Source organism: Melospiza melodia, chromosome 12 (genome assembly GCF_035770615.1).
Source record: "Melospiza melodia melodia isolate bMelMel2 chromosome 12, bMelMel2.pri, whole genome shotgun sequence".
NCBI lineage: Eukaryota > Metazoa > Chordata > Aves > Passeriformes > Passerellidae > Melospiza > Melospiza melodia.
The window spans coordinates 21,792,948-21,809,161 of NC_086205.1; the positions used below are offsets into that span (position 1 = coordinate 21,792,948).

General features: G+C 43.2%; 1 protein-coding gene across 2 annotated transcripts in view; it reads left to right on the top strand.

The window, feature by feature from the left end:
• The window catches only part of GNB4 (G protein subunit beta 4), a 31,387-nt gene extending 15,416 nt beyond the window's left edge, over positions 1-15,971 (top strand). Inside the window, exons 2-10 of one of the 2 annotated variants that reach the window (XM_063167271.1) lie at positions 830-926; positions 5,147-5,185; positions 5,887-5,993; positions 7,198-7,261; positions 7,967-8,129; positions 8,277-8,343; positions 8,479-8,680; positions 9,845-10,061; positions 11,191-15,971. In XM_063167271.1, the coding sequence (XP_063023341.1) occupies positions 870-926; positions 5,147-5,185; positions 5,887-5,993; positions 7,198-7,261; positions 7,967-8,129; positions 8,277-8,343; positions 8,479-8,680; positions 9,845-10,061; positions 11,191-11,297 (1,023 nt within the window). In that variant the 5' untranslated portion in view covers positions 830-869 and the 3' untranslated portion in view covers positions 11,298-15,971. Of the gene's footprint in view, positions 1-829; positions 927-5,146; positions 5,186-5,886; positions 5,994-6,044; positions 6,116-7,197; positions 7,262-7,966; positions 8,130-8,276; positions 8,344-8,478; positions 8,681-9,844; positions 10,062-11,190 lie in introns of those variants that run through there. The other variant, XM_063167272.1, reaches the window with a different exon arrangement.
• The last annotated feature ends 243 nt before the right edge of the window (positions 15,972-16,214 follow it).

The following is a 16,214-nucleotide window of genomic DNA, read 5'->3' on the forward strand; positions in this document are numbered from 1 at the left end:
AAGAGGTCTCTAGTGGTGTTTGACTGCACTGCTGTGCTGGGGATAAAAACCTGAGAAAATTGATCTGAGGAAGCTTGTTCAACACTGAAAAAAATCAAATGCAAAAATCTGATTTGAAAAAAAATAATCTGAACGTGTGCCTGCATGTGGTCTTACCGTTAATTGATATTTTTATTAAGTTGGCTTGGAGTCCTCATTCAGATGACAACTGCTTTAGGGAGCAGAGAGCTGTATCAGCACAAGGATGCTTTTAGGGAGGATTTGGTTTTTGCTATCCCCTCTCACTCTGTGAGTGCTTTTGAAATTTAAAGATCATTGTGTTTTGCCTGAAAAAAAATATGAGAAAAAAGTGGAGATAATCTGTTATTTCAGCTGTAGTCTAGGATTCAGAAATTTCATCTTTAATAAAACCAAGTCTGCCCTGGCTGTACCACAGCCCTGCTGAGCCCAGGGGCAAGCCCTGGGGGCAGCTGCAGCCTCTGCTCTGTGTTGCCATCCTGGGGCACAGCCTGGCAGAGATCTCTGGGCGGGGGAGCAGGGAGCTGCTACAAAACAGGTTTGTAAAGTACAGTGGGTGGTTCTGTTGACAGTTGCTTTTGTATTTAAAATAGACTTCACATATTTCTGCTTCTCGTGGTAATTCAGGAATTGAAATCACTTAGGTCTTGCCAAATTCATTAACACGGTGTACTAAAGGGAATGTCTGTTTGGAAGCCTTTCTAAAAGTAGAATAAAAATAAATATATACACAGATTCTTAGGTTTTTTTTGTTATGTTTTCTAGTGAGGAGAAAAATAACTTTCAGTATCTCTTTCCCTCCTCTTGGCAGGTTTTCTTCACGAGTGGAGTGTGAGAAATAGAGGCTGAAGATGAGTGAGCTGGAGCAGTTACGGCAGGAGGCAGAGCAGCTGCGAAACCAAATCAGAGTAAGAATTGTCAACTGCTTATTTTCCATGCTAAAACTCCTCCTTTATGGGAACAGACTGTAAAGATCTCCTCCCTTTTGGGAACAAACTGTAAAGATCTAGCAGTTGTTCCAGTTTAACTCGTGCAGAGCTTAAAATATTTTCAGAATATTTGAGTAAAAATCAGAAAAGCCTTTGGTATAATGAAGTAAATTTGTAATATTTCTTGAACAAAATGTTTTATTTCCTGTTGAGGTTTGCTGAGTTTTGGTGCTGGGGGGTGTATGTGTTTCTGCAAGGTCTATGTTCTGGGTTTTTAGAAACAGAAGGGAGCAGCAAGCTTCTAGAACCTAGGCATGACAAGTTTGGCTTAAGGGTGTTAGAAGAGCTTGGTCCTGGGCTAAAGGTGACACCTGATGTTAAAGCAGGAGTGTGAGAGAGCCTTCCAGAATGGATGTCATTTCTACAAACACTGTTTCTTGGCTTCCTGTAGAGTTTATTTTTATTAAATGCTGATGCCCCCATACAGGCTATTTTTTTTGTTGTATTTACTCAGTGAAGATAAACCAAGGATGAGCTGTCATGCCCAAAGTTAGTTTTCCAGGAATCTTCTGCAACGTGCATTTATATGTCAGTGATGCAGTTTTCAGGGAAGTATAATAAGGATCTTCAAAGTCTGTTTATTTTTCATCAAAATTTTCAAAGCATGAAGCATTCATAAATCTGATTTATATGGGAATGGCTTAAAGAATAAAGAGTACAGGTTTCTCAGAATGTGTTGCATGCACAGAGGCTTTTTTTACCTTGGCGTGTGCTGGCAGCAGTTGCTGTGTGGAGTCTCCTGAGAGGTGTGAGGCTGCTGGGGGTGTCAGCCTCGTGCTGAGCACACTTGGTGTGTCAGGGCTGTGCTGGGGCAGCTGCTGCTCGTTCAGAGCCATCCAGGGATGCCTCTGTGTCCTGCTCTCCCTTCCCACACTGGAGAGACAGGGTGGGGATCAGGCAGTGCTGTGCCACTGTGCCCCTTCCACCTACTCTGTAGAGGATACAAGGAAATTTTTAGCTTAAAATACTATTTATTTTTGTTCCAACTGAAGCTTTATTACAGAATTATGCTGCTAAAAGGGGTTCATAATTCTTCAGTTCTTCTCTGCATGATGTGTAAAGACTTTATCATGGTGTTATGTTGAGGGGAGCCAGTTTGTTCAGTCTCACACAATTGGTGAGTCTGGTTTCATGCAAAGCTGTGGGAAGAAAGAGCTACCAGGCAAGTTAGAGGGCTTAGAGTGTGCTGCAGGAATGTTTGCTTACTTTTTAAATTTTGGAGCACAGAAATGTGATGGACTCTTGGGTAGTGGCTCCATTTTGTGGCTTTAGGTCAATTGAACATTTCCTTTGTAACTCAACCACCCAAACTGCTAACTGGATCTGTCAGCTGTATCAGCTCAGTAACCCTGGTTCTCTTGCCTTTGGGGTCCCTTGGCTCAGCAATGGCAATTGGTGATTCCCTCTTGTCATCTGAGTGCAGGCTTGGATACCTTGTAGTTAATTCTAACTTCAGATCCTTGGGCAATTAAAAATGCTTCTGATGATTTAATGTCCATGAAACTTTCTGGCCAAATAATTCAATTTCATATTTGAAGAGATGGCTACTTATCTTGCTGATTAAATCATTGCACAGTTTTTGTTTGGGATGGGCAAGAGGATAATTACAGGAACTGAAAATAGGGGGGTTTTAAGTGTCAAGAATATCTACTGGGCTGATTATTTTCAGGAATTATTTTTGATGCACTCCTTAAAAGAGATGAGGTCACTACTGCATTAGATGTTTTATGTACAGCTAGCATTTTTCTGTCTTAGTTGTGGACAACTCTTGGGTTTTGTCTGGTATTTCCTCTAACAGTATAACCACAGAAAATCAGCTTTGTGCCTAGAAGTGAGGTCCAGATAAGATTGTACCTCACAGTGTCCTGAGGTGTAGAAACTGCAGTGCAGAGCTGTTGATTCCCCAATGGACTTCAGTCTGCAGTATTTTAGAAGTGTTTCATGACTATCAATTTTATTTTTGCAGTATCTAGGTGATATCTAGGTGTCTCCCCATGCAGCTGGAGCTCTGGTCTGTGCACAGACAATGCACAGCCTGAGAGTGCAGGAAGGTGGAACAATGAATTGTCAGATATGTGTCAGATGGCTTGATGGCTAAAATTAATTCTTAGTTCTGTCTGTAATGAAATTCCCATGTCATACATGTGTCCTCACTGTGAGAACTGAAATTGAGGATAATGATTTTTAGAAGTGTTGCTTACTTGGCACAGTGTCATTCAAACCAGAAATTTTGGACAAATAACACTATTTAAAAAATACAGTTGGGGTGAAAAAACCCTACAACCTGCAGTGTGTGCTAGGAAAGTCTGGGGGCTGCACACTGATCAAGCAGTTGGATTTTTCTCACAAATTTTGCATTGTCTTGCTGCCTGAACTGAAAAAAAATCTGCAATTACATAAAGAAGTTTTTTATGTTTTGACACTAATGATTATGTTATGGTGATGCATATGTAGAAGTACAGTTTCAAGGTAAGAATTAAAATAGCCTGTTGAAAGTCTCCTTTTCCTGCAGTTTTGCCAATTGAATTGCAAGTATTAGCCTCAAATACAGGAGTTGTTAATAGCTTGCTCTTAAAGAGCAAAAAAGCTTTGTTTCATTCAGACTGCATTCAGAATTCCTTTTATGTTGAACATTTTCAGCTATTTCAGGACAATCAAACAAGCAGTCATTTAAAATGCAGTGTGTTTCTTCCTGTGGATGAAATAAGTCCTGAGTGCTAAGGGATTTGCTGCTCTGGTATTTTAAACCCCTCCTGATTCCAGACGTCAACATTTTATAAATATTTCTACAGTTCAGACATTATAAAAATAAGTTGAGATGACTTAATCCACTCTCAGGCTTGCTTTTTGGGAGGAGAGCTACAAAGGGTGGTCAAAATAAACATGCACTTAAGAAATGTTAAAGTTGCAATGTCAAGTAACTCTCAAGCAAGAGCTTGAAAAAACGTGAAGATCCCAGCCTGATCATGTTGAGGCAGATCCAAAATGTGCAAGCAAATGTTTCTGTTCCTGCTCTCAAAGGGACAGACTGAACAATCTGCACAGACTGAACTTGGGAGGGACTCACAAAGTGCTGCTGAAGAGGCACCATTGTTTTTGGGTGGCTGCTTCACTGGTTGCACAAGGTGGAGAAATTTCCAGGAGTTGAGAGGGTTCTGTGGCTGCTCCTGGTGATGTTTTAACTTCAATTTGTGCTGCACAGCTCCTGCCTGACTTCGAGCCCTTTAAGCCATTTTGTCAGAAGGAGGACAGGCCATGCCTGTCTGTGTGTCCTGGGAAGGGCCCTGGGCTGCAGGAGAGCAGAGCAGTCCCAGCTGGGACTGAAACCAGCTCTTGCACAATCTGTGTTGCAGGAGAGGCTCAGAGGAGCTCACCTGTGCCAGGGTTCAGTGTGGGACTGAATTACACAATGAAAGTCAAGTCTGTTTTCTAGGTCAGGTTGGATCATATGCAGGAAACAAGTCCTGTGTCCATAGAGTCTGAGATAAGGAAAAACCCATGGAGTGTCTGTGTGGAGATGTGGGCACCACCCATTCCATGAAATGGGTGAGGGTGTCACTGGGCCATTTGTTTCCCTTCAGTTTGTGTCAAGTGCATCATCACTAAGCCTTGGTAATCCTGCTGTCTGTCCTGCTCCTGGCATCCTGCCTGCTGATTTTCACCCTTCTCTCCCAGCCAGCAGGAGGGTTACTGTGGGCACAGAGCTTGCTAATGCTGTGTAATATGTGGTTGCTTTTCCAGGTGGATCAGTTCTTCCCCTGTGCTCAGCACACCCTGAGCAAGCACAGCCAGCCCAGGGAAGGAGTGCAGGGAACAGGGTAGGCACTGGGACTTCAGGATGGCTCCAAATGCCTTTGAATCCCATAGTCTGTAGAAAGGGACATTCAAAGGCTGCTGGGGCATGGCCTTTCTTAAGTCCCTCTTCCTCCACCACCCCTTGTTGTGTGCCATTGCTTTTTAGATTCCTTGCACAATAAAACAGATTAGGGTGACAGAAGGAATATTGGCATGTCAGTTGGTGGTGCTGTGTGGCTTTGAGTGTGTTGGAATTTAGTTCAAGAGTTATTTTTCCTTTAGACCCTCTCACCTGATGCTCAGTGTTACCTTTCCAATTCAACTTGGTCCATTTTTTATTTCAGGATGCCAGGAAAGCCTGTAGTGACACAACTCTTGCTCAGGTATGTTCCTGTTCTTTGTGTAGGCTGTTTCTTGAGAGATGAAAAATAAAAATATCACTTTGTGACTCTAGCATGTTCCTGTTCAGTATCTGAAAGAATAAAGTGAAAGAAGCCTTTGGAAATGTGCAGTGTGTTTGTTTAGTTTTAAATAAGTGTATAAAGCCCCACCAAAAAACCCAAATAAACAAAACAGCACAAAACCCCAACCAGTCAACCCCCCCTCCACTATCTTCATGGATCTTGCTTCCAGTTTACCTTTTAAGTACAGTATGTTTGTTGTGTTAAATATATTTAGAAAGACTTAAATAAATATCTTTTAGCAGTTTTTTGAAAACAGAGTTATTTTGCATATAAAGTTCTGCCATGCTTTAAAAAGTAACAGTGCAGTAAATACTGAAGCATTTTCTTTCATTGGTTTAAAATGAAAACTTTGAGATTTAATAATCTGAAATAGTCTTAGTATAACATAGGACTATTTTAAAAGAGCTTCCTGAAGTTTCATTGTGGCCACTGTGAAGTGTGTTATGTCTCTGTAAAATCTGTTTGTGTCGGTGTTGCTGAGTGTACACCAGTAGCCTATTTTTTAATGGTTTTGTTGTGTGCCAAGATAGATAATCTATCAAAGTTCAAATGTATTTTTGTTATCTTGTGCATTAAAAATAGTTCCCAGTATCTCAGGGGTTTGTTTGGTTTATTTTTAGATCACAACAAGTCTGGACTCCGTGGGTCGAATCCAAATGCGAACCCGGCGCACGCTCAGAGGTCACCTAGCCAAAATCTATGCCATGCACTGGGGATCTGATTCCAGGTGTGTACAGGGAGCTTGAACCTGCCAGGAATGGCTGGGATCCCACTGGCACCTTCAGTTTAATGTCAGCTCAGAGGGCACTTGGCCAAAATCTATGCCATGCACTGGGGATCTGATTCCAGGTGTGTACAGGGAGCCATGGAGCTGCCAGGGAAGGGCTGGGATCCCACTGGTGCATTCAGTTTAATGTCACTTAGCCAAAATCTATGCCATGCACTGGGGATCCAGCTCCAGGTGTGCACAGGGAGCTTGAACCTGCCAGGGAAGGGCTGGGGATCCCCCTGGCACCTTCACACTAATGTCAGCTCAGAGGGCACCTAACCAAAATCTGTGCCATGCACTGGGGATCCAGCTCCAGGTGTGTACAGTACAGGGAGCTTGGAGCTGCCAGGGACAGCCTGGGGATCCCCCTGGCACCTTCACATTAATGTCAGGCCCTGGGAGCCTCATGGAATGGAGCTGCTGCCCCTGCAGGGGATCACAGACCAGCACTGCTGGGGGGTTCAGAGAAGAGATAACTTTGCTTGTTCTTGCCATAGGCATATTTTGCTTTCTCCTTCTTTCAATTTTAACTTAAGTTTTTGAGTCTGTTTGAGCAAGAGAGAGTATGTGATGAGGCATATTTTTTGGAATGTTGGAAATTGTGCATTCCAAACTGTTGAAGAATTTTGTAACTTCTATGGTAGGGATTTAAAAACTTTACTGACAATTTTTTATTTCATTGAAAAAAGATCCTTTTGTACCTAGTGGGAAAAGTAACTTGGATTTTTGTTTTGCTGCCTTTAGAGCAGCTGATGGTGAGGTGTAAACACTGCCTCTGTATTGTGTCCTCGAGGGAGGAATTAATCTAGAATCTGTTCTCAAGATTTATTTTTGCCTAAATTCCTTATTTACTTTTGTGTAACTGTGTAGTTATATGAATAATGAAAGCAGTTGTGGGGAGGGTTCATAAAATGTGTTTTTAGTGAGTTGTGCACTTGTGATCATTTTCAATCATGAGTCCCCATGGGATTCCTCAGTCAGGTGATACAGAGATCTAGATCTTTGCAACAAATGCACCCTGTCAATAAAAAGGAAAAAGCAGAAGGTAATAAAGAAATTATGAAACTTCTGAATCACTTGATAATCATGCATGATGTATGTGTATTTTGAGATTTTTTTGTTTGTTTGATATTAACATATTTTATTTTGTGTTCATATTTAGGCTACTAGTCAGTGCTTCTCAAGATGGAAAATTAATTATTTGGGATAGTTACACAACAAATAAGGTAGTTATTTGTTCTCCTTATCAATAATTTATGTATAAGTTGTGTGTTTGAATGGGCTTGTGTCTGTCTTTTACCATGGTTGCAAATCAAAAATCAAAAGTAGTCTTTCTCATTCAGACAATCTCTTTTTGCTCCTTTCATGGCTGAGTGAGCACCAGTGATGTGTTGTAGGTTGTGTCTCTGAAGCAATAGTTAATTACATAATAACATGTAACATTTTCACTCTTACTTGCCTAGTGCAGTAGCTGTAGCTCTCTGCATGTGTGGTGTTGCTTCTAAAACTAACTTGGTTTTGAATTATAGAAATACACAACCTCAGAATTTACAAGAGTGCTTTGGGTTTGAGGGCAGAGGAAGGAGAAGGAAGCAAAACAGCTGTTAGGGAAAAGCTTAGGTAGTGTGGAGTGGAGCTGTGCTTCTGTAAAACAGGCAGTCTCCATGGGGACAGCCATCCTGCCTAACAACCTGTAGTTTAAAGATGTAAATAAGTTGGACAGAGAAATCTTAACTAGAATAAACGAGGACTGTAAATGTGTAAGTTTACAATAGCTTTGCTATGAAATCACGTACTGAAGATGTGGTATCTGTCACCAGGAGCTGTGGGTGTGTGCAGTGCAGTGGGTTGGGTGTGATGGGCTGTAAAGCCAAGTGCTGGTGCTGCCCTGTAGCCCTGGTGCGTGCTCTGAGCCTGCAGTGTCCCTGCAGATGCACGCCATCCCCCTGAGGTCCTCCTGGGTGATGACCTGTGCCTACGCTCCCTCGGGCAACTACGTGGCGTGCGGGGGCCTGGACAACATCTGCTCCATCTACAACCTGAAAACCAGGGAGGGCAACGTGCGCGTGAGCCGCGAGCTGCCGGGCCACACAGGTCAGTGCTGCTGCTCCAGGGACAGCCCTGCTTGGGCTGGCACTGCCTGTGCTCTGCTGCTGTGGCACAGCCTGGGGGCTGTTCTTGTGTTTTCACCCTCAGTCGTTACTCCTGGGTCAAACCCTTACACAACTGTTTTGTTTTTAGGATACCTGTCCTGTTGTCGCTTCCTAGATGACAACCAAATTGTCACTAGCTCAGGAGACACCACTTGGTGAGTTTTTGAGTTCTGTTGGCCTTCTCCCACCCCCTCTTTCTTCCTTTATTTTTTTTCTCTCCAGTGCCTTAATTTGTATTTAAAATTTGAACTCTGAAGTAATGACAGACGTTGTGTTAACTCCATCTGCAGTGCTTTGTGGGACATAGAGACTGGCCAGCAGACCACCACGTTCACTGGGCACACTGGAGATGTCATGAGCCTCTCCCTGAGCCCAGACATGAGGACTTTTGTTTCGGGCGCCTGCGATGCCTCCTCGAAGCTTTGGGATATCCGCGATGGGATGTGCAGGCAGTCCTTCACGGGGCACGTGTCAGACATTAATGCCGTTTGTGTAAGTGAGCCTCCTGCTTCCTCGTGGGAAGAAAGGGGGAGGATAAAGGCTACATTTGCATGAATTCAGCTTAGAGTCTACTGAGCTGCTTTGATTTAAAATCAATTAGTTAGGGTAGAGAATGTTAAATTGTATGTAATGGAGAAGGTTGTGTAATAACTTACAATCTACTTTGTAAGTGAATTATTATTGCCATTATCTGTGATGCACTGCGCTGTTCCTGGAATAGTTTCCCCTGTGTTTTTATTCAGTTACTGAGACATCACTTTTTTTAAGAAGTAAAGAATGGACTAGGGAAACTTTTTAAAGCGTGGCAACATGTTAAAAACTGAAAATTGTAGATAAATGCAATATACTGAGAGGGTAAAACACAGCCAAACATCCTCATCTTAAAGTTTTTTTGTTGAACAAAAAGAGCTTTCAGTGAAGTATTCTGGAAGGCAATTAAAATTAGTATTGATATTGAATATTCCCTGGAATAATATGGTAATATTTAGAAAGTGGATTATATTTCCCCTCTGTCATAGTAACACTATGTTCTGATCTGCAAGATCCAGGCTCTGGTAAATAGAGAAAGAAATCTAAGTCGAAGCTGCATCTGTTTTTGATAAACATGAAAAATTGTTAAGGCTGAGAAAATACCAAACACATGACCAGTACAAAAATGCAGTTCCTATACTTAGACCTGAACTCTGAGATGTGCTGGGCTCTCTCCATTCCCATTTCAATCAATATTGCTGTTGAGAGAACAACTCGAATTTGGAATAGATTTTTTTAGGAAATTGAATTGTTTGTTTGCAGTCTTCTGTCTTGGCTGAGCCAACCTGGCTGACCAGCTCAGGATGGAACACTGTGTTCCACTTGAGCCAGGATGTGCAGAGCTGGGGTTTGCTTCATTTTGTAGGAGTCAGTGGCATCCCCTGTGACTGCTCTTAGAGCACACCCAGGAGCTGCCTGGCTGCAATTCCAGTCACTCAGGTGTCCCCAGTGCTGTTCCAGAGGTGTTCCCTTGCATAGCTGCATACACGCATCATCCAACATGCAGAAATAAAATAAACCGTTCTGCCTTTGCCTGGTGACACGATGCTGTGCTGTGCCCAGCTCGGCATGACCAGCGTATGCTCCATGCTGAGCCCCCGTGTCTCACCCCCACGTTTCTGGCAGTTTTTCCCCAACGGCCACGCGTTCGCCACGGGCTCTGACGACGCCACGTGCCGGCTGTTCGACCTGCGCGCGGACCAGGAGCTGATGATGTACTCGCACGACAACATCATCTGCGGCATCACCTCCGTGGCCTTCTCCAAGAGCGGCCGCCTGCTGCTCGCCGGCTACGACGACTTCAACTGCAACGTCTGGGACACCCTCAAAGGAGAGAGGGCAGGTGAGCACACGGCCACAGCTGGTGCACAGTGCAGAGCCAGGGTGCTGCTGGTGCTGCTGGTGTGGATCTGCTGGATTCCTTTAGTGCTGTGTTCTCCTTTCATTGCATGTGGTTGTGTCTTCCAGAAGTCACATTGCATTTCAGTTCCACCCCTGTGGTGTGAGCAGTAAATGAGGCAGGAGAACAGGCCTGTTCTTGGCCTTTACAGATCTGTGTGCTGGGAGATCCCAGCTCTTGAGGCTGAGGAATGCCCTCCAAAATTGCATCTACAGGAAATGTATTTCACTGAAGTGTATGGGGTTAAGTAGTGCAAAATGACACGTTTGCGTTGTGTTTTGCACCCATGAGTGGCAGTAATTCAGATGTAGCTACAGGAGTCTTTTGGCTTTGCATTCCCTGCTGTTGGGAGAAAGTGGAAACTTCTGGTCCTTTTGTCAGCACACAGCATGTTTTATAGCACAGCTATTTCTATTTCACTTCTTACAGTAACTTAAATGCTTGGGCCTGGTTCAGTTCTGAACATAAGTTCTGCTGTCCAGACTGAAAATAAATCCTTTTCCTTAGTTCTGCTACACCTGGGTGGGGAGCCTTGGGAGAGCAGACAAGGGCAAGAAGACTTAGAGAGAAAACAGAACCAAAGCAGGAAAGAGGCAGGCTAGTGCTGCTCTTCCGTTTGCCACAATATGTGGGGGATTTGTAATCCCTAGGGCTTGCAGAACTTGAGAAACTCAAGGTAGTTAATGCATCCAGGACTTTGTCAGGAGACATCACACTGGATTTTGGGAGTGCTTGATGGCTGAAATTGTGGATAGCACTCTAGAAAATGGAAAAACCAATAGAGAGCCAGATTAGGGAAGACATCTATGGGACAGAAAGGAGAAGTCATAAGGGTAGAGAGAAAAATGGAGGCAGTATTGTGTGTAGATATTTTTACATACCTTATTGTTGGATTTTTTGATAAGGCTGTTACAGTCTATGTGGTTCCTCAGAGTAAAGACAAAAAAGAAGAATTAAGATCTTACATTGTATCTTTTTTAGTACACTTAAGACTTACTTGGGAGAGCAGAGTGACAACTGAAGTCCTTGGCATCTTGCAGACACTGAACTTGCATTGCTTCTTCTTTTCCAGGTGTCCTGGCTGGCCATGACAACCGTGTCAGCTGTTTAGGTGTTACTGATGACGGCATGGCTGTAGCTACAGGGTCTTGGGACAGTTTTCTCAGAATCTGGAATTAACTGGGAGCCAAACATGTACATTCTCCATTTGAGATCTGGAGAGATCAATGCTGCAGCCTATAGCTGTGAAATAACATTTCTACCTTGTATTTGCAGGTGAAGTTTTTCTATTCACTGATTATTACACAAAAAGGCTTTCTGTAAACTAGAAAAAAAAAATCAAGTGAAGAAATAGGGGAGGGGGGAAGAAATCACTGACTTTTTAAAAGGGGCCAGCACACATAATCATGGTGACCGACAAACTAAGAGCCAGTCTTTTTGTTTTTGGTGGTTTGGTTAGATTGTCCTTGAAGGGTTTTTGCTTGTGCTCAGTCTGCTAATCCTGTACTTTTTTTTGTACATAACAGAATATACACATTATAGCAGCCAATCATGTAACATTTGTCTGTATGTAAAGAAATATGTTTGCATTTTTTATGGAACTACATTTATAGCTTTGCTTTTAACCTGAGATGTCACTTCTGAGTTTTGTAGTGGGTGAACTAGATTGCTGTTTTAAATGTTTTTGTGAATTTACTGTAGATAAAGTGAAGCCAATGGTATGTATGTGTTTTTTTATAATGGAAGGCATTTTGAATTTTTTTTAAAGGCCCTGGAGATTCCCAGTTAATACCTACAGCCTTATTCACTCACTTCTTGACCTGCTTGCCTGTTTTTGATCAGGGGGTTCTTCCTTCAAGCCAGTGGTTCCTGGTTCATCCATTGGCAGTCATGACCTCCAAACACCCAGGAGTTAACACCAGGTAGACTTGCACCAACAGCAGAAATAATTGGAAAATAAAATAAATCCAGGTGTTTTAGCTTCCTCCCTGCAGGCTTTTGCATCAGTTATTCCATGCAGTCTGTGGGTACAGAAGCCAAGTGGCCGAGTGCTGTGGCCAGCTCAGCTCTGGCCACACGTGTGAGTTTGGCTCCTCACAAGCTGCAGCTGATGTGCACTCCCAGTGACTTGGCTGCTGCTCAGAGCCCAGAGCAATGTGTGCAGAGATTGCTCATTCCACACCAACTGAGAAATTCAGGACTTTGCTTCAATTCCTAAGGAGGATTTGACTGTGCAGTTAATTGCTTGTAATTCCTCTCCAAATTCAGGGGTTGCCAAAGCACACCACAGCCAAAAGTGCTTGTTGTTAGTTCTGTGCAGTGTGAATTACCAAAGGAATTGTGTAACTTAATTGCACCTGTGTGACCCCTGAAAACTTCCCTGAGGATATGTGCTTGTTCTGTGTGCTCTGAGGGCTGTGCCATGGGGGTTTAGTGATGCCAGATATTCTGCAGCTCCAATACTGTAAATGGCCATTTCTGCTCCTTTCCTGATTTGTTTCTGATTTCGCTGTCAGTCGTTTAGAAATACCACCAAGTACAGTTCAGTGCAGAGACAGGAAAATCATGTGACTGATGCCCATTTGAAACTGCCCAGGGAGGATGCTGAACTTTTTGGTGCCTGGCAGCATGTCTGCACTCCCAGTGGATGTTCCCTTGGGAATCTGAACATCTGTGGCTATTTTGGAATGGGGAATTAAGTCTATTGGCTTCTCTTAAGTGACTTATTTTAAAGATAACGTCAATTTTAAATCACCAGGTTGGAAGATGATGTTAGCTGTCATTCATTGGAACTGATGGGGAGTCTGGGTGTCTCTGGGTCAGGGAGGAAAGAGAAGGACCCAGAATCCTGTAGTATATCCAAAGGATTTCTGGCTGAGATGACTTCTGTCAAGTTTCTGGCATTTTTTAATCCTAAACTTCAGTACTTCCAGACTGTGCCTGTGAACTCACCATGTCTATAATGGTGAAGGTGCCAATAAATACACCAATCAATCACGGTAAATTCACTTCTAAAATGAGAAAAAGGCGCTTCTTATACTGGAGAAGGAACATTTCCTAACAGCAGCCTGTGGTGTAGGACCAAAATCCCACTGTATTGTCTCACAGCAATTCCTCAGTGTTTTGCTTTGTGATCTGTCTGCATTTCTAGAACTATTACAGAATTCTTGTAACTCTCTTAAGTGAGCAGCTCTTTGGGATCTTGCAGACTCAGTTTATTTTTTAGTGGTGCACTTGATTATTTTTTTTAACTCACAGCTGCCTTGAGTGAATCATTCTGGAAATTTGTTACTAAGGAATTTTAAGAAAATATTCTTTTTCTAAAAAAAAATTCTTTTCCATAGAAGTGTGTTTTGAACCAATTTCCTAGTCAACACCTTTGCCGAGACAGGTGCCATTTTTACATTCTGGTATTAAAACTGGTTTCTACTTGTGAAACTCCAAAACCAATTTTACAGCTGTATATAACTTTTCTTACCAGTTCAGGTAGCCTGTAACAGTGGTAATGGCTCTTGTACAGGTATTACTGCAGATAACTTCACTGTCATTGTTGGATGGCTGTTGCCTCTTGGATTCAGCTGCTTTTAAAGTAAATCTCAAGGAATGCCAACTGCTTGCTGAGGTGTCCAACAGCATCACAGAGCTCTGCTGCCTCTGCTCCTCGCTCAGCCAGGTCTGAGGGGCTCTGCTGTCAGCACACGGGACCTGGGGGAAGCCTGAGCGCAGCAGGGAATCGGCGTCTGGTGCAGCTTTGGGCCTGGAGGAAGCTGTGACAGATCCTGCCCAGGTGATGGTTGCTGTTCATTCCTGCCCTGGCTGTGGGTTGTTTTCCAAGCCTGCAGATTCCAGTACCACAGGTACTGTGTGGTGCCACAGAATGACTCAGGCTGTGGCATTCCCTTCTTTAGGCTGGCAGGGACCTCTGGAGGTCGATGCCCCAGCTAAAGGGGAGGTGGCTTTTATGGTAAAAGCCCAAACTCCTCCTAAAAGAAGGAAGGTAATGAAATGACCCTTGATAGGTTTTACTCAGTGTTGAATTTCAGACACTGGTGTGTGCCTGCAGTTGGCATGGGCCCAGGTGTGCAGCTTGTGTGACTGCACCATGACAGCAAACTTGCTCACAGCAGGTCTTGCAGCATGAGTGGGCTCATCTTCACTGGCTTTAAAAGTTTGTAGCCAGGCTACAGCCTTAGCTGAATTTCAAATAAGTTGTGTCATTACAGAACTGGAGTAAGCAAGAGCATTGTGCCAAACAGTGGCAGAGTAACTCTTGCTCAGCTTCTCTTCCAAAGGCAGTCTGTTATGGCTTGGGAAGCAGAAACCGTGTGCTTGATGTAACAAGGTTTAGTTTATTCTGGTAGAGTTTGTCAGCATTTTCTAATGTGATCTAACTTTCCAGTAGAGAGTTCTCCCTTCAGGCAAGTGCCCAGCCTGGGCTTGTTCCCATGTAGCCTTGGATGGCTGTTTATTGGTGGAGAAAGCAGTTTGAGATTCTGGAAACCACAGAAAGCTGCTGTGGCTTCGTGCTGATGTTTGCTCATGCACTTCAGTAGTGTGGCCTGGTTCCATCTGCCTGCAGCCCTTCTCCTTGCACACACTGCTGTGCTCAACTGCAGACCCATGGCAGGGCTGGCAGAGCCAACAGCTCCATGGATTGACAGGATTTGTGCCACTCCAAAGGGACTGTGCATTAAATAAAGAGGCTTTTCCTGCCCCAGGACAGGCCTGACCTTGCCTTGGCAAGGCTGAGCTGGAGCAGCAGCAGGTCTCAGTGGGTCCTTACTGTAATGCATGGGCTGGAAGTAGTTGACTCCTTCCTTCAGTTGTGTAACCGCTCATCCCTTGATGAAGTTCACATTAATTACTTTAAGATGGAATGAAAACATTGTGAAAACATTCCCAGAGTTGTAGTCTGTCCTCTCTGGGGACACTGTCACCTCCACTAGGTTTAGTGCTGTGCTTTAAGATGTTGGTGAGAGTTTTGGCTAATTGGACTAGTTGGTATCAATGGTTGTGTAGCAGAATGGCTGGTTTTGAGATAGCATTTCCTGTCCAAGTACTTAGCATGGGTTGATGGTGCACTGTGTATCCAGTACTCTGGCATGCATGCTGGTCACACTCCTCCTACACTTCAGAGGCACCAGAGCCTTTTATCCAATTGCTGGTTATGTAAAATACATGCAGAATGTTAATGCAGTGTTGTTATGGTAAATGTGTGAACAGTGTTACTAATTGATATAACTGATAACAGATTACATGTGCCTGACATCCTTATACCACACAGTATGTTTAGGTTTTAACTAATATGGACTTCGGTGGAATAGTCTTAGGTATTTCAAGCCTTTGTTTTACTTACACAATGGTGCTCTCTTTGTGTTTTTCTTTTATTTTTTTTAAATAAAAGCATCTGAACACTTGTAGTACATATTACATCCAAAGGAGTCCAAAGCAAAGTGCTTCTAAAATTGCTAAATTTTACTTTGCCTTTAGTTCCCAGCATCTCTCATCAGCTTTTTTTGTTTTGTTTTTACTTGTTGCTGACTACTTTGGAAAACTTTGGTAATGTTACCAATTATGAAGTGATTCTGCACTGCCTTTGGATTATGTATGTATTCAGAAACAGTCTTAAGGCTTTTATTTAAGCTATTAAAAAACCAGGGACTTGTGCCATTTGTTCTTTAACAGTGCTGTTGTAAAAAGACTTCCCTGTGACAAAAAAATCACTTGCTATGAACTTTGTTTATAGCTTTTTTTTTTCCACGATGGATCTTTTTCTTTGTATTTGTACAGTGGCTCAGTGAAAGATGTTGCCATGAGTTGATATTGTAACCAATAAACAAGTGCTTTTAACCAGCCTGGCTCAGCTGTCACTGTTGTATTAGAGCAGCCCCTGGCCTGAGAGTGTCCCTGGCATGGGGATGGAGCAGCAGCTGCGACCTGTCCTGGATCTGGGAGTGATGTGCAGCCTCCACCTGGGACAGAGCTGCCAAAGAACTTACTAGAGCACAGGGGTGGGACTTTTTTAATAAATAACTGTAGAACACATGCATTGAAAGTTTTATCTTGATACAATGTCAATACAAATGCTCCACAAAC